We start from the raw sequence: 19216 nt of genomic DNA, 5'->3' as shown, positions 1-19216 counted from the left end.
GAGGGTAGAACTGGCCCCATCGAGTTCACCTTTATGCTCCTCAGCTGTGTGACCCAGAGCAACTGCTCTCCGTAGCCTTCTTTGATTCTGAGACCCCACTCCCCTAAGGTGCTGGGCAACCTTCAGCTCCACACATTATACCAGGTGTGGAGGGCTAGGCCCTTTTTCCTCACGATTTGTGCTGGCCAAGGGCTGTTGCTCAAGTTAACACAACTGCATGCTGGTTACAGGAGAGGTTGGCTTCAGTACCTCCCTTTCTTTTTTTTTTTCTCTAGGAGTTTCCCCCACTGAGCCTTTATTTCAAGTATGCACAAAAATGAAAAGAATTATTATAATGAACATTCATTCAGTGGTCTGAATGTTTGTGTCCTCCTGAAATTCATATCTCAAAGTCCTAACCCCCAAATGTGATGGTACTTGTAGCTGGGGCCTTTGAGAGTTGCTTGTGTCATGAAGGTGGATGACATAGGATGCCTTCTAAGAGAAGCTCCAGAGAGCTCCCTAGCCCCTTCTACCATGGGAAGATGCAGTGAGAAGGCGGTGGCTCTGAATGAGGAAGAGGGCCCTCACCAGAAGGTGACCACACTGGCACCTTGATCTTGGACTTTCTAGCCTCCAGCAGAACCGTGAGCAATACATTTCTGATGTTTATAAGTCACCCAGTCAGTAGTGTTTTGTTATAGCTGCCTGAGTGGACTAGGAAAACTCATATACTCTCTACCCAGATGCAATAGTTGTAAATATTTTACCATATTCGCTTTGTGTGTGTGTGTGTGTATGTATACACATATTTTCCTGAGCCATTGAAAGTATGCTGTGGACACCATGACATTTCTCCCCTAAATACTTGAGTGTGGATCTCCTAAGAACAAGGAAAGTCTCCTACATAATCATACTACCTTTATCACACCTAAGAAAATTAGTAATGTCATTTACTATCCACCCAATATTTAAATTTCCCCAGTTCCCTCCAAGATTCTCTTTATTTTTCCAGACCAAGTAGGGTTTGCACATTACATTTGGTTGTGTCTTTTTTGGTCTGTAAATCTAGTCTCCTACCATTCTTCCTTTTTTTTTTTTTTTCATGACACTGGCTTTTTGAAGAAGGTAGTCTAATTGCCTGTAGAATGATCTGAATTTGACTGGTTATTTCTTTGAGGTATCATTTAACTGAAAATTTGGATTAGACCAGCACTGCATAATAGAACTTTCTCTAGTGATAAAAATGTTCACTGTCTGTACTGTTGCTGTCTAATACAGTAGCCACTAGACAGACATGGCTGCTGAGCACTTAAAATGTGGCTTGTGACACTGAGGACTGAGTTCTTAACTTTGTTAATTTTATTTAGTTAAATAGTCATAGCTGAGGTTACATATTGCATCCCATCAGGAGGCTCATGAATTGTGATGTCAGGTGGTCTGAACTAAGTGAGGTTGAGTTTGATGCCTAATTTAGATGGCTAACTGAACATAATTTAAAAAAGAAAAAGCAGTTGTTAATATCAACAATGTAAATCTCTTTGCTGTTCAGAAATTTCACAGAGAAAATAAAAGTGGTAGACAAAGCAGGGAATTTTGCCTTCCCACTAGAAAAAAAGAAATAATAGAAATTTTCCTTTTATTTTCACATTGATGCTTTATTTAGTTGTTGATTTCACGATGTAGCCAAATGTGAGAGGGAGGGATTTGAAAGGGGGAATGATCCTTTGTAAATATTTTTATATTGAAAGCAGTTGAGTCTTGGGTAAGGAATGCCTTGTGAAAACAATCTGTGACGGCATAGAAGAGCAGACCATGTAGCTACAATTGGGAAAGATGTGAGTTCCGTGGAGAACTGTACATTGGGAGTCACCCTGAACCCAAAGCTGAATACTTGAAATGTATCTGTGAAACCAGGCAGTGATATTTGAAACTCCAGCCAGTGACACCACTTACCTCAGCAAACTGTGTGTAAGCAGAGTTTCAGAGAAGGAAATGTTTGTCCCTGCTGTGTTCTCCTGCCTTTCTGCCTCTTCTTTTTGTCCTGGTGTCCAGTGGTGGTCTTAGGAAGGCTAGAACAACTTGTCTCTTCTTAATCCCTTCCCACTCAGGTATCAGATCTTTACCTCCTCTGCTGGCTGACCGTGTGTAAGTCTTAGGAGAGAGGTGTTCTGATGGGGCGTATTGCCGACACACCCCAAAGTGCCAGGGATATTTCCCCTTGAATAGAATATAGTTAATGCAAATGAATTAATAACTGGTAGAGTTCCAGAAAGTGAAACAGAGTGAAGCAACGTGCAAGAAGTGGTCATTTGGCCCAGATTATATTAAATGCATTTCTCTCCACTTTGTAGGACTATAATGTTAAGATCTTTTTAAATGGGATAAAGGCTAACAAAATACCCTTTCAACAGATTTTATGAATTATACTATTTTATTTGGGGGCCTGTGATCATATTCAGGGCTTTTAAAGACTATTGATCTGTCATGTAGATTTGAAAATACAGTGTTGTGGCTATGCTTGTCAGATAAAGAGCCTGACTAAACTCTGTTCAAGTATGTAAATATTAGTAGTGTTGTGAGGATTGTATCCTTCTCTCCCTCTTTCTGTCCCCCCTCCAGCCCCCGCTCCCTGCATTAGTGCTTTTGTAGAAGAGCCCCAGTTGGTCCTTAGAGCAGTTTTCCTTGGGTATCCTTTGCCCTTATCTCAAGTTGGGTTCTCCTGAAGTGGACCCTGAGACAAGGATTCAAATGTAAGTGGTTTATTTGGGAAGTGCAGGGAGGGTGTGTAGGCAGGCAGGCAGATGAGACAGGGAAGGACAGGTGGCTGGAACAGGGTGTACCACTGAGCCAACTACCATAGTCGGCATCTGGAACTTAACCCCACAGGGAAACCCTGGTGAGTGGGTTCAGAGCATTTGGAATATGCATACATGGCTCCTGAGCATCACTGATTGAGGACTGATGGGGAAGAGAATCAGGTGAGGGGAAATAATTGTGAGCTCCTTAGGCACAGAGACAGAGATGCTAGGACTTAGGAGCACCCAAAAGGGTCCCAGGGACATGTGTGGAGTATTGCCAGCTCTGTTTCAGCCTCCCCTATTCAAGTGCCAGGCATAAAGCTGGCATGTCAGGGCACTCAAGGGGGGTCCTCAGTTGAGGAGAATCATCACCTGGTTATGTCTCTCATCTGCCTGAAAGCCTTGAGTGCTTGCTCAGCCTTCTAGGATAAAGCCCAGATGCTACTCTCTGCCTGCATACCACTCCACAGCTCAACCTTATGACCCCTAACACACACACACACACACACACACACACACACACACACACACACACACGTTCCTTCTCGCTGTCCCTCTCACACAAATACACAGACATGTGCACATTTTCTCTTCCCCGCGTGCCCCCCTCCACCTCCTTTTCTCTTCCTCCTATCTCTGCTCACTCCCTCTCCCCACGCGTCTCCTCTGTACCCCCATCTCATGCAATATTCCCTCATCCCCATATCTTCCCACCGTCCCTCTCCATCTTTATTTCCCACACATGTGCGCATTCTCTCTCTCTTACACATGTACTCACACGCACCCACTGAATTTTAAACATGCAGAACCTGTATTTCCTTGAAAGCACCACATTATCTCCTATCTTCTTTAAGTAGAAGGCCTCTTTCCCTCTGTCCTGCCTTAGGTCTGTGCCATAATTATCTCTGTAAGTACTTCCTTTGTGGGATTGTCATTGTTTACATTTTCCCACCTCACTGTGGGCTCCTCATCTTATTTCAGTGCTGTCAGTATCTGACCCTGAATGTGGCACATAATAAGCACTCAGTTAGCTTTGAGGAACACCTCCCTAGACTCGAAGCACTCAGTAGGCATTGAGACTCCCTCCCTCCCCCTCTGACTGAAAGTTGATTCTTCCATATTTTTCATCGTTCTCTCTTATGAACCATGAGCAACTATGGGAGAGCTAATGTGGTATTGGTTCTATCCTGTGTTATACCTTCCCAGGAGCATTTCTGTTTAATGGCAGAGGCACTCTAAAGATATAATGTCACTATTTAAAGATGTGATTCTTGTTAAAAATTCAGTTCTTAGGTGATGTATGCCCACTGGGGATAAAATTTGAAGAGAACAAATCTTTGACCTCTCATTCACTTCCTACTGAGCATTGTGACAGCCACTGTGGACAAGGCATGACCTTCAGGCTCCTGGAAGACAGTCTGTAGCTTATCCTATTTTTATTTTTTATCAGCCAGAGTGCCTTACTTGTTAATATGCATTAATTGCATATAGGTAAGTGTTCCTCCATACCTTTTTGTAAAAACTCAGCATTTAAGAGGAAACCCAGACACTGGAAAAAATAGAAGAGAAAACAAAAGATTGTGAATCGCAGTCCTGAGGGTCAAATCAGACAGTTTGTGTAACTCTCTGTACCCATTTTTTCAACTCCAATGTGAAGAGTCTGGGCCAGTAGATTTTAAATGTCTGTTCAGTTCTGTAACTGCAAATATTTATATAATCCCAAAGACCACTGAAAAAAGGAAGCCTGTTTAAATAAAAAGTAGTGGTGGTACTTTCAGGCAAGTGCTAATGTGATGAGGGGAAACTGAAGGAATGGAAGTGGGGATACAGAAGAAGGAAAGAATGGAAAATGATCCATGTCATGAGCATGGAGAGATATCCTAGAGACCTGAAAGACCCGCCAGGACCTTCATCTCCTCTTCCCACCACCCCAGACCACCACCAACAGATTTCATCTGTTGAGCTGAGATGAAATCGTTTGTGCACAGTAAGGAAGTGAATAGAAAAATCCTCCTAAATGTAGTGGGCAGCATCCAGCCCAGCGCTGTGAAGCAAGATGATAACAGACAGAACAAGTTACCTGATGGATTGATTCTGTGCTCTTGGGTTTATTAAAAGAAATTTCCCTAGGGGAGTTGGGGGAAGAGGGGACTGTCCTTAGAGAGGCTGTGGACTGGAGATGCTACCAGGACATGCGAACTTCGGCCCCCAAAGCAGCAAATCTGACAGTGAGGAATCTAGGCCACACAAGGGAGGGAACAGGGACCTGAGTCAGCACAAGACAGAAAGGATGCAATACAAGCCCTATGTATCGTGGAAATATAATGGGACCTGATCAGAGAGGAAATGGGAAATGAAACACGAAAGACTGATGGCTGGAAAACTAGGACGCGTGCTCTGCTGTCTCATCAGACATTGGTAGCTGTGGAAGCTTTGGAAAGATTCATCTATACAGTTTTCCAAACTTCAAAAACTTTTAAACATAATACAACCCTTTGTTTGTATGCAGATAGAATAGGAGGTGGGGGTTGAAAACCCTTGCTCTCCAGTGTTCAGAAGATGGATTTGATGAGTAGTAACCAAATGTCCTATGCTATGTATAAATAAAAGGCAAGAAAAAGAGCATTTGTAGGTGCAAGTCTGTGGTCCTAGAGGATGTAGAGTTATAGTTTGTATCAATTATCCATTTATCACAGCAACTTTTTTTTTTTTTGGCTTGAAAGAGTCCAACCTTATTTTTTTTTAATTTTTAATTTTAATTTTTATTTTTTTGATGTAACTTTCGATGATTCATTAGTTGCGTATAACACCCAGTGCACCACGCAATACATGCCCTCCTTACTACCCATCACCAGCCTATTCCATTCCCCCACCCCCCACCCCTCTGAAGCCCTCAGTTTGTTTCTCAGAGTCCATAGTCTCTCATGCACAGCAACTTTTGATTTCAAATACATTGTTCGGTTTTTATTTACATCACTAATTTAGAAATTAGTAAATTCCGTAAATTTTTTGGATGCACTGAGAACAGTCTAAATTGGATTAGTGAAGAGACTTTCCTTACTGTTCTTTATAAAGCCCTAACGCAGTTATCAGTTTTTGCTGCAGCAAATTGAATTAAACAAAACACATGTTTCCATGAGAAAGTATTCTGCCTTTGGAAGATGTGGCTCTGAAATGATCCCTCCATAATGAGGAAATCAGGTACAATGCCTGTTGCATGTTTGTAACTGATCTCAAAGAACCTAAGAAAATATTTGCAGCCACAGGAATGAAGAATTTTTGTTTAACCTCTAATTATTTAATAAAGCTTGATGTTTATTTTATAATTCACCCCCCTCCCCCGTCCCTTTTTAAGGATACTTTCCCTTAGACTCTGTAATGTATGCCTTTTGAAAGCTCTTGGGGTTAAAAGTAAATATCTCTGAGTCCAAAGGGTAGATATAGAATAGAGAGATGTAAATTGTATTATCTTAATTGCCGTATTTCTTTATCTTTTCTTGGTTTATCATGTTTACTGGCCTTACAAAACTTTTATTTAATTAGGAATCTCTTTAGATCATTGCTGTCATCTATCATGTTAATATTCCGAGAGAGAAAAAAATTCCCTGCTTAACTGTTATTAAAAATGGGAAAGCATATAATTTGAGATATTTTGAGGGAAGCAAATAAATTTTGATCAGTTTTTTTGGTATGTCAAAACAAACTGAGGCCAATTTCATATTCAGACTGAGAATTAAGGAAACAGTTTTCTAATTTGATTATCACATAGGCGTATTTCTTTTTTTTTCTCTCATAGGTTTATTTCTAATTGCAGTGCATCACAGCCTAATTTAGAAAATGTTCTGATACTTATCTGTGATGGACCACCATCAGTGAATTTCTTAAGGCTTTAATTACTAACACTGAATCAAAGCACCTTTTATGCCTTGCTTTTAAGAAAAAGTCATTTTATGATGGAATCACTTTCATCAATTATAGTGTGATAATGAAGCAGACATCTTTATGTAGTTACTACTGCCGGAGCAAACTTCATTTCTATGGTGCTGATCACTGATGTCTACTATATTTTTATTCATAGAAAATGGAATTCATTTCAAGTAGATGATCTAACAAATAATATACTGTGTTGCTGTGACTAGTAGGACCATGATACTAATGTAGATATCATACAGATAAGAAGTCAGTAGGATTGATTTCTTTTCCTTTAGGACAAAAGTTTTCAGAGTAAACACTGTCCAGTGTGTTGGTTTCATAATAAAGTAACTAGATTTTCCTGAGAGCTTAATATGCCAAGGTTTTATTCCCTATGTTGATGACAGACAATGAGAACCTATCAAATCTTATTTAAAAACATATAGCATTTTATAGAACTCAGCTTTTGACATTTTATTTGTGAAATCATCTATTTTCTAAGATAAGTTGAATTTCTTGGCAACATCAGCTTTTACTTTCTACTTCAGTGTTCTTTTTATTCTCTAAAGACTGAAAAATACAGGCAGGTGCTGGTTGTCATAAGAGCGACCACAAAATCAAAACTTTGTTTATGTTTAGAACAAATATGAGGCTCAAATGAAGAAGAAGGTGGAGCTACTGTCGAAAGAGAGCCTGGGAGCAAGAGGCAAACTGAAAGACGAAGACAGAGGAAAGGTAATGGATTAAAATTATAAACCTGTTGACAGAGGATTTCTGGAGTATTCCTCTTTTGCAATAATGTTTTAAATAAAATCATCTTATTACAAAGATCTTTTTGATTAACTCTTAAGTATTATTTAAAGACTTTTCCTTATAGAGTATGCTTTAATGTCTAATTCAGTTAAATGTGCTGAAAGGCCGTCAAGGCAGGTTTAAAAGAGACAGATTCCCAAGAAAACCTTAGTGTCGTTAGCAGGTGAAATTATGTTTGTCTAAATAATGCTTTGTAGCCGCTTTTTTTTTTCTTAGTTCCAGAAATATTTTAAGTAAAAGATAAACAAAATGTGGCCTTTTGCTTCTCTTCTTTGTATATATAATTTTGTACATTTTAACCTTTTCACAGAGGAAGTGGAAAGAAAAGATTGCATATCTAAGCAACAGACAAAAAGACTGGCAAGGAATACTTAAATAAATTCTGCTATGTATCTGGCGTAATACAGGCTTCTAATCCTGCAGCCTATCTCCATATAAATGATTCTGTTCAAGACCATAGATGTTTTCTTCACTAAAAGCAGTAAAGCTCTTTTAGATGAAATGTCTAAAAACATCTTGTAATAACTTGGAGCATGCTGGCAAGAGTAGTCACTTGTGACTATGTGTGAAACCCCCTCAGCCAGTCGATATTGTAATAAGCAAAAATGGTAGCATCACTCCATTATTCAGAGAAGCCAACAGCGTGCTTGTTCCTTAGGCTGCAGCATTCATTAAGAAAAGCTTACTGGGCTGAAAGCTGGAAACAGATGATAACGGGATATGATTTTCATATTTAATGCTTTCCTTGGAAGAGTATGTGTGCTACAGATTGATAGAAGAACCAACTGCTACTTTACTAAAAGACTTTCAGGTTTGCCCTATAGCTACCGATGGAATCATTCAGCCAAGAAATTAACTTTTTCTCCTTTTACCTGCTTTATATATCTGCTAAGCAGGCTGCCTGGCTGCCAGTAAATGTTATTATGCAGTTAACTGTTTGGTATTTAAGACTCTTATCAGAAAAGAAACAGAGGCCACACTATTTTGTTTTTATAGTAGGAGGAAGGTTTTAGTTTTCCTTTTTTCCATGCATTAGCAGGCATTAATCTGAGTTTATAGGAAGTTTTAGTTTTCCTTCCCAAAGATTAAAAAGTTAAAAAACCTAGAATTTGGAGCATTCTTTAAACCGTAAGATACAAAACACCAAATCCCAGCAACCTTGACCTAGATAAAAAGGCCTTTAATGTTAAATGATTTCTGTGCCATTAGATGTACGCCAAATGTGGTATAATGTGATAGACTTCTAAACCATGCAGGCAGTTTTTCTGTTTGACATTAGGTCATGAAATAATTGACGTGTTTTTAATCTATAAACCGGTTTGTTCTTTCTATGCCATTCCTGATAAATGCATTCTTAGTACGACAGGGTCAGTGGTACTTAAGTAAAACGGGAGACCTTTTTTTTTCTATTTGCACTACTGATTCCTTACCTTACGTACAGTTATGTAGTCTCCTTTTAAGTTATATTTAAAATTAGGACAAGAGACATGCAGCTGACAACCCCTTAAAGATGTTACATATAATAATTAGAAGAGAAGTATTTCCCTTTATACTGAAAAGTGTCATCTCCTTAAAAGCTTTGATTATTGACTGTATGTAAGAATCAATTAGGTAACATTTTGAGAAATTTATATCTTGCCTTTTTCAACTTCCTATTGATGTTCCATCAATTAAAAGGTAAATACATTTCAGTAAAATGATGAGTTAGTTAATCCTTCTTATATACTAATTCCAGAACAATTCCTTATCATATGAGTTACATTTTTTTTCTGGTGGAAATCCACACATCTCTGCCTTAGATAGTCAAATGAATTTGTCTCTGTTCCCAGAGTTGTCTGTCTTCAGGGACTGGCCTGAAGCACACAGTATAGTGTCACTGGTTGAAGTCAATAAATAGGTTTTGAGCAAGAGATTTGTATGAGAAGCCACAGTAGGTCCCCCTATGAATTCCACAGTGTTTGCCTTCAAGGAGATGTCCTTTCTAAGGCACAGGATAGTATGTGATAAATGCCAGTGACATGGGCTAGCCATGTGCTGTGTGAAGAAAAAAGGCATGCTTCCACTAGCATGAGTAGCCGAAGGCTTGGTGGAGGAGGTGGTGTTTGAACTAGTGTGCCGGATGGAAAGGATGTCAGTCAGTGGGAATATGGTAGAAATTCTAAGGTTCGGAGATGTTATGAGTAAAGGAACAGAAGCAGGAAAGCCCAGTGGTTAGTTGTTCAGCCTGGCTAACATCTGATGTTCTTGTAGGGAAGTGGTAGACAATGAGCTTGGAAAGTTACATTATGGAACATTAAGTTCCATTTAGTTCCATTTCAGTAAAATCATGAATTAGTTAATCCTTCTTCTGTACTATTTCGAGAACAATTCCTTATCATATGAGTTACATTTTTTTTCCAGTGGAAGTCCACACATCTCTTCTTTAGACAGTCAAATGAATTCATCTCCGTTGCCAGAGTTGTCTGTCTTCAGGTACTAGCAGTTAATTATTGTAAGTACCAGGTTAAGGATTGAGATTTCCCCCTGGAATCATGTGTGCATGTACGTATGTGTGTGTTTCTGTGTGTCTTGGGGCAGGTGACAGCAGGACTTGTGGACAGAATGGTGATGCCACCAGTGTGCAGCTGCAGGAAGATGAGGCTGGTGGTGCCTGCAGGGGGAACTGGGGGAAGGAGGTGGTAGAACTGAAGAAATCAGGGTTGGTTCAGACAGGAAGAGTTAAGAGCTGAAATTGGGAGTTGCCACTGAGGTGGAAAACACTAATGAGGGGGGAGAGGATTTACCAAATTAGTGATAATTCTGCATTACAAAAAGATATGTCTTTTAAGTGGTTGTGTACCTTTCAATCTTAGCAGTAACTGGGATACTCTCCTAAGAAAAGTCATGAAGTAGTGGTTGTCCGTCTTCTCAAGGTAAAATTCTAGCTCAGTTTCATACTAAGACATCCAGAGTCTTCACGCATCCAGTGGCTACTCTTCAGGGTCATGTGTTCTCTAAAGAGAATTAATAATTGGTCTACTCATTCCCCAAGCTTGCTGCCTGTATTAGTTTACTTAATAAACTCTTTTTTTTTTTTGGTTAACAGCAAAAAGACAAAGCCCCCATTTGAGTCCTAACAGATTTTACTACAATTTAATAATCCTTTTCCTCTATTATTCGTTGCATTTTTTTGTTTTGGGGGTAAACTTTAATTCTGTTGGTCTTTAGGCATGTTCTAGTTGCTCAGTTTTTCTTATGAGCAATGACTAAAGATTATACATAAGAACACATCAAATCTTACGTACCAAGAGAGATGGAGATGGCATTTGTGAATGAGAGTATAAATTTTGGGGTAGGGGTTGTGAAGTTGCATTGAACTATTGTACTGTGAAACATATTCTACTAAAAGTAGAAGTGAACTGGATACTTCACAGCAGGATGGTACTGTGGTAGGCCTGGCTGGAGAGCCATGGAGGGCCAGGGAATCTCAGCATAGGGCTAAAGTTCAAATTGGGGAGTTCCACTTCACTGTTGTAAACCTTCCTGCAAGGGTCACATGGAGAAATGGTTATGCAAATTGTTACTTCCCCTTCTGATACTAATAGTAACAATGGGTAATGATCACTGCACACATATTCTGTGCCAGCTGCTACATGAAGCACTTTATATTCATCAGCTCACTTAATCTTCTCAACAATCCTGGAAGTACTGTTATCTTCATTTCATGGGAAGACTCAGAGAGGTTAATTAACATGCCTAAGACTACACAGTGAGGCAGAGCCAAAACTCAAAACCAGACCATATGGCTTTGGCATCCATGCTATTAGCTATCTTGCTGCCCTGCCATCTAGGGGTATTGTGGGTGAAATGATCTTCCAAAGTTGGGAGACATTCCTGGTCCAATTAAAACACCCTGGCCACATCATGCAAAATATTTCAGTTACCCAGTTACCCAGTGCTGCATTTTTACCTAACCTTGGGAGAGAGTGAAATGGTCTCAATATTCCAGCTATGTCAGGTGAGCCAAGGAAGGTGGAGTGTCTGTCTCTGAACATGTTTCCAATAAAAGGAGCATCTGCTTGAGTTGGCTTGGTGGGGCAGAAGAAACACCTGAAAGTTCTACTGAAGAGGAACTTCCAAGTGAGAAGACAGATGTGCACCTGCTGCCATGTAGGAGCCGTGTCAGGAGAGGTGGTGGAGCTGTAGTTGGGAGCAGCCCCGCTGCAGGGGAGGCACCAGACAGGGCAGACGCCCCCGTGTTTCATGATGGGAAGGGTTCCACTCCCAGAGGACAGACTGCAGCTCCCGGGATCTGAGCAGTTTTCGTAAGACCAAGGCAGCCACTGTGGGGCCTGGGCTTATCTCCAAGGGGTAAAGTGACCAGTGTCATGGAGGAGACACATGACTGAAGTAAACATCATGGCAAGGGGAAAGGAGTCATAAGACTTTCCTGAAGTATTCATATTTAAAGAGTAAATAACTTAGGTTGGAATCTCCTGGAAGCGGGTCTTGAGATAAGGACTGGAATGTAGGTGGATTATTTGGGAGGTGGTTCCAGGAAGCTCAGAATAGAGAGGAAAACCGCATGGCCAGTAGTGTGTGACTGAGGAGGTTACCACTGTGAGCAGCTGGAGCTCAGTCCCATCAGGGAACCTTGGAAGACTCTGTCACACATGCCTCCGTGTCCTCACACCTGGGAGCAGGAAAGAGAGGGGTTTATTCCTTAGCTCCTGTCACTGACTGAATGTTGTGCCTGGCTCCACTCCTGGCTGCTGCACAGCAGTGAGGGGGGTTCCCAGCCCAGGAGGACACTGTGGGCATGTACTGGGGTGGTAAGGTTCCCATGGATACGGGTCTGGCCCTGTCATACCTACTACTGGAAAGAGCAGTGCATGGGAGGGGGTAAAGGAGTTGAGTTATTGCTTAAAGTTATCTATATAAGCCCCAATTTCTTATCCTTAGTGGCCCACAATGCTTCATTCACCAGCAGTCTCCTTGAACCATTCTCAATTAGAAAGAATGCAAGACTGTCTCTAAAGTGGGGCACTGAGTGGTGCCCAGGTTTCTAATACCAGGATGTTGTACCTTGCTTGGGATGGTGACCCACCCTCAGCTCTGCCATCCTCAAAGTTAATGACTTTATTTGACCTAGGGCAATGACAAGTCCAAAGGTGTTCAGCTGGACCTCTTTGATCTGAGTAGCTTTTTTATTTGTATGTGTTTCTAGTCTTAATTAAAAATTAAACCGAATTACACAAATAGTTTTTCAAATCCTGGCCCTAAAACTAGATCTGCAGGTCTTTTTTCAGGAGATGGTAGAAAATGCTCTTCTCTCCAGGCTTACTAGACCATGAGCTCCTGCACGGTAGGGTCTAGACCCCGTCCACTGCTCCATCTGATGAGAGGTAGCAGGCTGCCAGTCCTCAGTAAGGAAGAGGAGAGAGACATTCTTCTTGAATGAGATGTGTGCCCACTCTACTGGATTTCAAAGGCACGTGAAGTTTGAGCTCTCCACATCCTGCTTTCTTTTTTTTTTTTAAGATTTTATTTATTTATTTGAGGGATAGAGTGAGCGAGAGAGAGAGCACATGAGCAAGGACAGAGGGAGAGGGAGAAGCAGACTCCCCTGCTGAGCAGGGAGCCCGAAGCGGGGCTTGATCCCAGGACCCTGGGATGATCACCTTAGCCAAAGGCAGACGCTTAACCAGCTGAGCCACCCAGGCGCCCCCACATCCTGCTTTCTTTCGAGGGTACCTCCCAAGTGGGTAATATGGTTCAGATTAATATCTAACACTTACATTGATCTTACTCTGTTTCAGGTACCGTTCTAAGGATTTATATTATACATCTATAAATATATGTAAATATACACATATACACAGACTCATTACAACAACTTTACAAAATAAGATTTATTTTTATACCCATTTTACAGATTAGGAGATGGAGGCCCAAAGAAATTAAGTAACTTGTCTCCAGATTGCATAACTGGTCAGTGGCAGAGCCTTAACTAATAAATACATCAACTTGTTTCTCAATTACTGGAAGAAAGGTTTTACTTAGGAGAATCATAGAAAGAAGCCTCTCTGAAAGGGACTTAGCCTCTTTCTCACAGTCAAGAATGAAAATAACCATATTTTTAAACTTTCCTTTTGTGGAGACATTTGGCTACACAACTATCTTCCTTTGCTCTCTCTGTGGTGGAATTATGTGACAAGTGTGTTATGTGTCAAAGGCTCTTATTAGTGAGAAAATTGCACACACACACACACATATATCTGTACACATCTTGTAGTGGAGTGATAGAGAAAAGAGAAAAAGTGAAGGAGAAGGGGAAAAGGAAACATAAGTCAACTTAGCAAGAGGAAGACAAATTTTGTGGAAAACACTGTTTCTTTTCTCCCTTCGATAGTACAAGGGATTACAGAAGTCTCCATAGGAGAACAAATATTGATTTCTTATTCTTTAGAAGATTTTACAAACTTCATATACTTATATTCTATGAAATAGTGTATTAGAAAAAAATAGTCTTTTTCATGTAGTCTGAAAAAAATGAATTCATGCTAGAATTTTTTTGGAAAGGAACCTGGCAATAATTATCACAAATATACAGTTGATCCTTGAACAACATGGGTTTGCGCTGTACAGGTCCACTTATACACAGATTTTTAAAAATATATGTATGGTACTATAAATGTACTTATGATTTTCTTTTTTCTGGCTTGTGTTATTTTAAGAATACAGTATATAACACATGTACCATACAAAAATTGTGTTAATCGACTGTTTATGTTATAGATAAGACATCTGGTCAGCAGGAGGCTATTAGTAGTTAAAGTTTTAAGGGAGTCAAAACTTATATACAGATTTTTGACTGTGCAGGGGGTTGGCTGTACACATGTGCTTTGTGCTAGCAGTCCAACTTTCGGTAATCTGTCCTCAAGAAATAAAAGTTCCAGGGGCACTGGGGTGACTCAGCAGGTTAAGTGTCTGACTAGTGATTTCAGCTCAGGTCATGATCTCATGGGTAGTGGGATTTAGCCCCAAGTCGGCCTCCGTGCTTGTCAAGGAGTCTGCTTGAGATTCTTTCTCTTCCTCTTCCTCTACCCCTCCCCCTGCTCGCACTTGCTCTCTCTCTCAAATTAATTGATTAATTAAAAAAAAAGAAATAGAAGCTTAGTTAGTTTAATAATGTTAATACAATAATAAAAAAAAGTTTGAGGAAGGCATGAGCATTTTAGGAAGAAAGACTGCCTGCGGATGGAATCGCTCTTTTAGTTGTAGTGTGTGAGTTGCCTCTGTCCTCACTCACATCTCTCAAAATTAGAAACTGGAGCTGGCGTTCTGCCTTTCTGATGTAGTTCTGCACATTTCTTTTTGAACAGAAAACTCTAAGAGACACAGTTGTGTCCTGAGTCACCCTGTGTGGGAACCATGGAGCATACACAAGGCATATTAAGAAAGGGCTCTTGTCTTGATAGTCTCAGATACTTGTTAGGCTTCTCTTCTTGAAAACCGTGACTTTGTACTGTTTTATTCACAGCAGTTGCATAGGCCTGGGGGTAATGGGGGAAAGGATGGTGCTGAGGTGTATGTGTTTATTTTTTGAAAATCACCGCTTGGTACAATTTAGGACTGCTAAATTTCAGTTGAAGTTTCTATCTGCTTTTCTCCTACTCTTCCCATTTACTGTACGTAGACTCAATTGTATTTTTTATGTAGAGGTTCCATTTAGAGTCTATTTTAGGTCTGATTTTGTACTGGTTGAATTTAGTAGGAAATCACTCGTAGACTTCCAGTTTATTATTAGAGATTTTTGTATTTGTTTGTTTTTCAAAAAAAGCTGTGGTTCAGTAACACAGTTTGAGTCTCACTGATTTCGTTTTGAGTATTGTATCGCAAGAGATTGGCACTGGAGTCCTCGTGTATGGGTCTGAATCTTGTGACCAAGAGCAAATTGTTCAGCCTGGCTAACTAAGTTCCATAAGAGCAGGGAAATAGTAATGGTTGTTTTGAGGATAAGAAAAGGTAATGAATGTGTGGAACATAAGGAGTAGCACAGAAGACATTAGGGGAAGGAAGGGAAAACTGAAGAGGGGGAAATCAGGGGGAGACGAACCCTGAGAGACTATGGACTCCAGGAAACAATCTGAGGGTTTCAGAGGGGATGGGGTAGGAGGATGGGGTAGCCCGTGATGCATATTAAGGAGGACACGTGTTGTAATGAGTACTGGGTGTTATACGCAAACAATGAATCATGGAACACTACATCAAAAACTAATGATGTACTGTATGGTGACTAACATAACGTAAAAAAAAAAAAAAAAAGGTAATGAATATAAATCTGCTTGACATCTGGTAAATGCTCGAATGTTCACTGATCCTGCCACCACTCTCACCACTGTCCCCATCATCTCTATCTTTATTCTACACCAGGGTAGTCATTCTTTTGTGCTGACTTCTTGCTACTCATCGAGGCTGGCGGAGACACCAGCTCTGGGGATGGAGAGGCTACCTATGAATTAAAGAAATGAGACATAAAGCCACTGAGTGATAATAACTTGTAATCGATTGATGTTGTAGTGATTTACCCAACAAAATTATTTCCAGAACATACCTTTCAAGCCTCAATTTAATGGATCCATTTTAAAATTAAGACAGATCCAATGACTATTGGATTTAATGGCCAGAGATACCTCTTTGTGGCCTCAGTTGTAAAAATTTGATTGTGTCCATAATTTATCACAGTGGCAAAATGAAAGAAGTGTTAAGTGTTGACATGATGTCTTAGCTCAGGTGACCATAACAAAATACCACAGACTGGGGGCTTAAATAATGGAAATTTATTTTCTCACAATTCCAGAAGCTGAAAGTCCAGGGTTAGGGTGCCAGCAGAAGTGCTTTCTGATAGGGCCTCTCTCTCTTTGGGTTGCAGATGACTGCCCCTTCTCGTGTTCTCACATGGCCTCTTCTTTGTGCATTTGCATGGAGAGAGATCTCTAGTATCTCCTCTTAGGAGGACACCAGTCCTATCGGATTAGGGCACTGCCCTTATGAACTCATTTAACCTCAATCACTCTTACCTTAAAGGTCCTGTCTTTGAATAGTTTATAACACCTGGTAAAGTAAAATAATTCCTTCAGAATTGTTATATGTAAATTTTTAAAAAAGATTTTTATTTATTTGAGAGAGTGAGAGAGAGAGCACATGAGCAGGGGCAGAGGTTAAGGGAGAAGCAGATTCCCCTGCTGAGCAGGGAGCCCAACGTGGGACCCAGTCCCAGGACCCTGGGATCATGACCTGAGCTGAAGGCAGATGCTTAACCGACTGAGCCACCCAGGTGCCCCAATATGTAAGTTTTTATTAAGGGATTTTTAAAAAATTTCAGTGTGACTGGGACGCCTGGGTGGCTCAGTCGGTTAAATGTCTTCCTTTTGCTCAGGTCATGATCCCCAGGTCCTGGGATTGAGTCCTGAACTGGGTTCCTTGCTCAGCAGGGAACCTGCTTCTCCCTCTGCCTGCTGCTCCCCCTGCTTGTGTGCACTCTCTCTCTCTTTCTCTGACAAATGAATGAATAAAATCCTTAAAAAAAATCTCAATGTGACTTAAGGACTTGCTTACATAGAAACTAAAAGTTATCATTGTACTGTGTGAAAACTGGAAATTTGGTCTGATAGCTCCATTTCCATTCTGTATTCATCCTGATACTTTTCAATTGCCTTGTCTGTGCAAAAAATAATAATATAGTAAGAAAAAAATTAAGATTTTCTCAGCATTTTGCAAAGTGTGAAATATAACATAAATGTATTTTTCAAAATACACTAATGGTTAAGATCTACCTGCTTTGACAACTGTAGTTAGTAATTATTAACTAAGTCATCATTACAATAATTTTTAAAAATTTTTTTATTTAAATTCAGTTTAGTTAACATATAGTGCATTATTAGTTTCAGGGCAGAATTTAGTGATTCATCAGTTGCACATGACACCCGTGTTCATTCCATCAAGTGCCCTCCTTAATGCCCATCACCCTGTTTCCCCATCCCCATCCCACCTCCCCTCTAGCAGCCCTCAGTTTGTTTCCTTTAGTTAAGAGTCTCTTAACTCCCTCCCTCTCTGTTTTTGCCTCCCTCTCTGTTTTTATTTTATTTTTCATCATTACAGTAATTCTAAAGTTGTTGATCTCTCCCTGTGTATGTCCCCTCCCGTTTCTCCCAGTAAAGATGAAGTCCTGGTTTTAAAAGTTACCTTCTGTTCACTCATGAGTATTTTTCAGTTGTATTCATTTGCTTTGCTATCACTTTCTGCAACTCCTAAAATTTTTAGAGAAACTACAGATGGGTAACTGTGTCAGGGGAAAAGGAAGAACTGAACTGAAATCCTGGATTAGAGATTTACATCAAGCACTGAGCTACAGAAAGTAATAGGAAGGCGGAGAAACATTGATCATTATGTTAGATCCTTAAATACTGATACGCACCCCTTCTTTTGGCAATAACATCTATCTCTCAAAGACTTTTCAATTCCTAATGTTATATCAGTGTCAACAATAATGTGAAACACAGCATTCTTTCTTCAGCTTTCCTGGCTTAAAAACTGCTTGTGAGACACATAACAATGTCAGAATTTTAAGATTAAAGACCACCCTATTTCCTGTTGCTAAGCAAACAAAATGACAGACTATTTTTAAAAAGAAAAGAGGCACCTGTCTCACTGCCTGACCTTAGCGAACGGGAAAGCTGCCAACTGCAGAAGCCCAGCTTGGATTTTACTGGAGCCACTATTTTACTTTGTGAACGTCGAGCCAGTTCAAATGTAACATTGCCTAATAGCGAGCAGCAGTTAATTTTTACAGGTTTCTTGTAAATTTTTTTGTTATAAAAGTTTATATAATTGCTGGTAGAAATGTAAAATGGTGCATAGATAAGTGGTTGCCTAGGGCTGGGGGCTGGTCAGGGAGGATGGGGAGTGATTGCTAAAGGGTACAGGGTTTCTTTGGAGGTGATAAAATGTTCTTAAAATCGATTGTGGTGATGGCTACACACCTATGACTATACGGAAACTCCTGAATTGTATACTTTAAAAGGATGAATTTTATGGTATGTGAATTATAGCTCAATGAAATTATTTTTAACAGTTTAAGTCAACTTAAACTTGTTAAATTGGAAAAAGAAACAGTTGAGCAGAGCAATGTTCATTTTCCTGGCATAATCCTAAAAAAGCACATTTTGGTTAATTTCTTTTTCCTATGTTAGATTTTTCTTTACATAGGTATAAGCATACTGAATATATAATTTTGGATTTTTTTCACTTGCCATATCTAAGCATTTCCGTCGTTATACCATAGTCTTCATTTGCCTCATTTTTGTGACTTCATAATCTTGCCCTGTTTGCTTCTAACTTTTCATGATTGTAAATAATGCTGCAAATGAATTATCACATTGCTTTTTTTCCCCCCCTGTTAGGCTTACTTCCTTAAGGTGTTTCCTGGTAAAATTACAGAATCAAAGGCAATAAGGATGTTTATTTATCCTGTTTGCTGTCAGAGGATTTTGCCTCTTTATTTTGCTATCAACAATAAAGGAGCTTCTGTTTCCCCTAACCTTCATCAATACCGGGGATTTTTTATTGTTTTTGTTGTTTTATTTATTTTTTTATTGAAATATATTTGACATATTGTATAAATTTAAGGTATATAACAGGTTAATTTGATACATTTGTATGTTGTAATA

The 19216-nt window shown here is 39.8% G+C and overlaps 1 protein-coding gene across 1 annotated transcript in view; it reads left to right on the top strand.

Moving 5' to 3' along the window:
• Positions 1–19216, top strand: part of KIZ (kizuna centrosomal protein) — a 126341-nt gene that overhangs the window by 13379 nt on the left and 93746 nt on the right. Inside the window, exon 4 of the mRNA XM_040637899.1 lies at positions 7332–7427. Within this exon, the coding sequence (XP_040493833.1) occupies positions 7332–7427 (96 nt within the window). The remainder of the gene's footprint in view (positions 1–7331; positions 7428–19216) is intronic.

The sequence above is a fragment of the Ursus maritimus genome, unplaced genomic scaffold (assembly GCF_017311325.1).
Source record: "Ursus maritimus isolate PB19 unplaced genomic scaffold, ASM1731132v1 scaffold_22, whole genome shotgun sequence".
NCBI classification, from domain to species: domain Eukaryota; kingdom Metazoa; phylum Chordata; class Mammalia; order Carnivora; family Ursidae; genus Ursus; species Ursus maritimus.
Note: the sequence above shows the minus strand (reverse complement) of the source record. Positions and strands in the feature narration are given on the sequence as shown.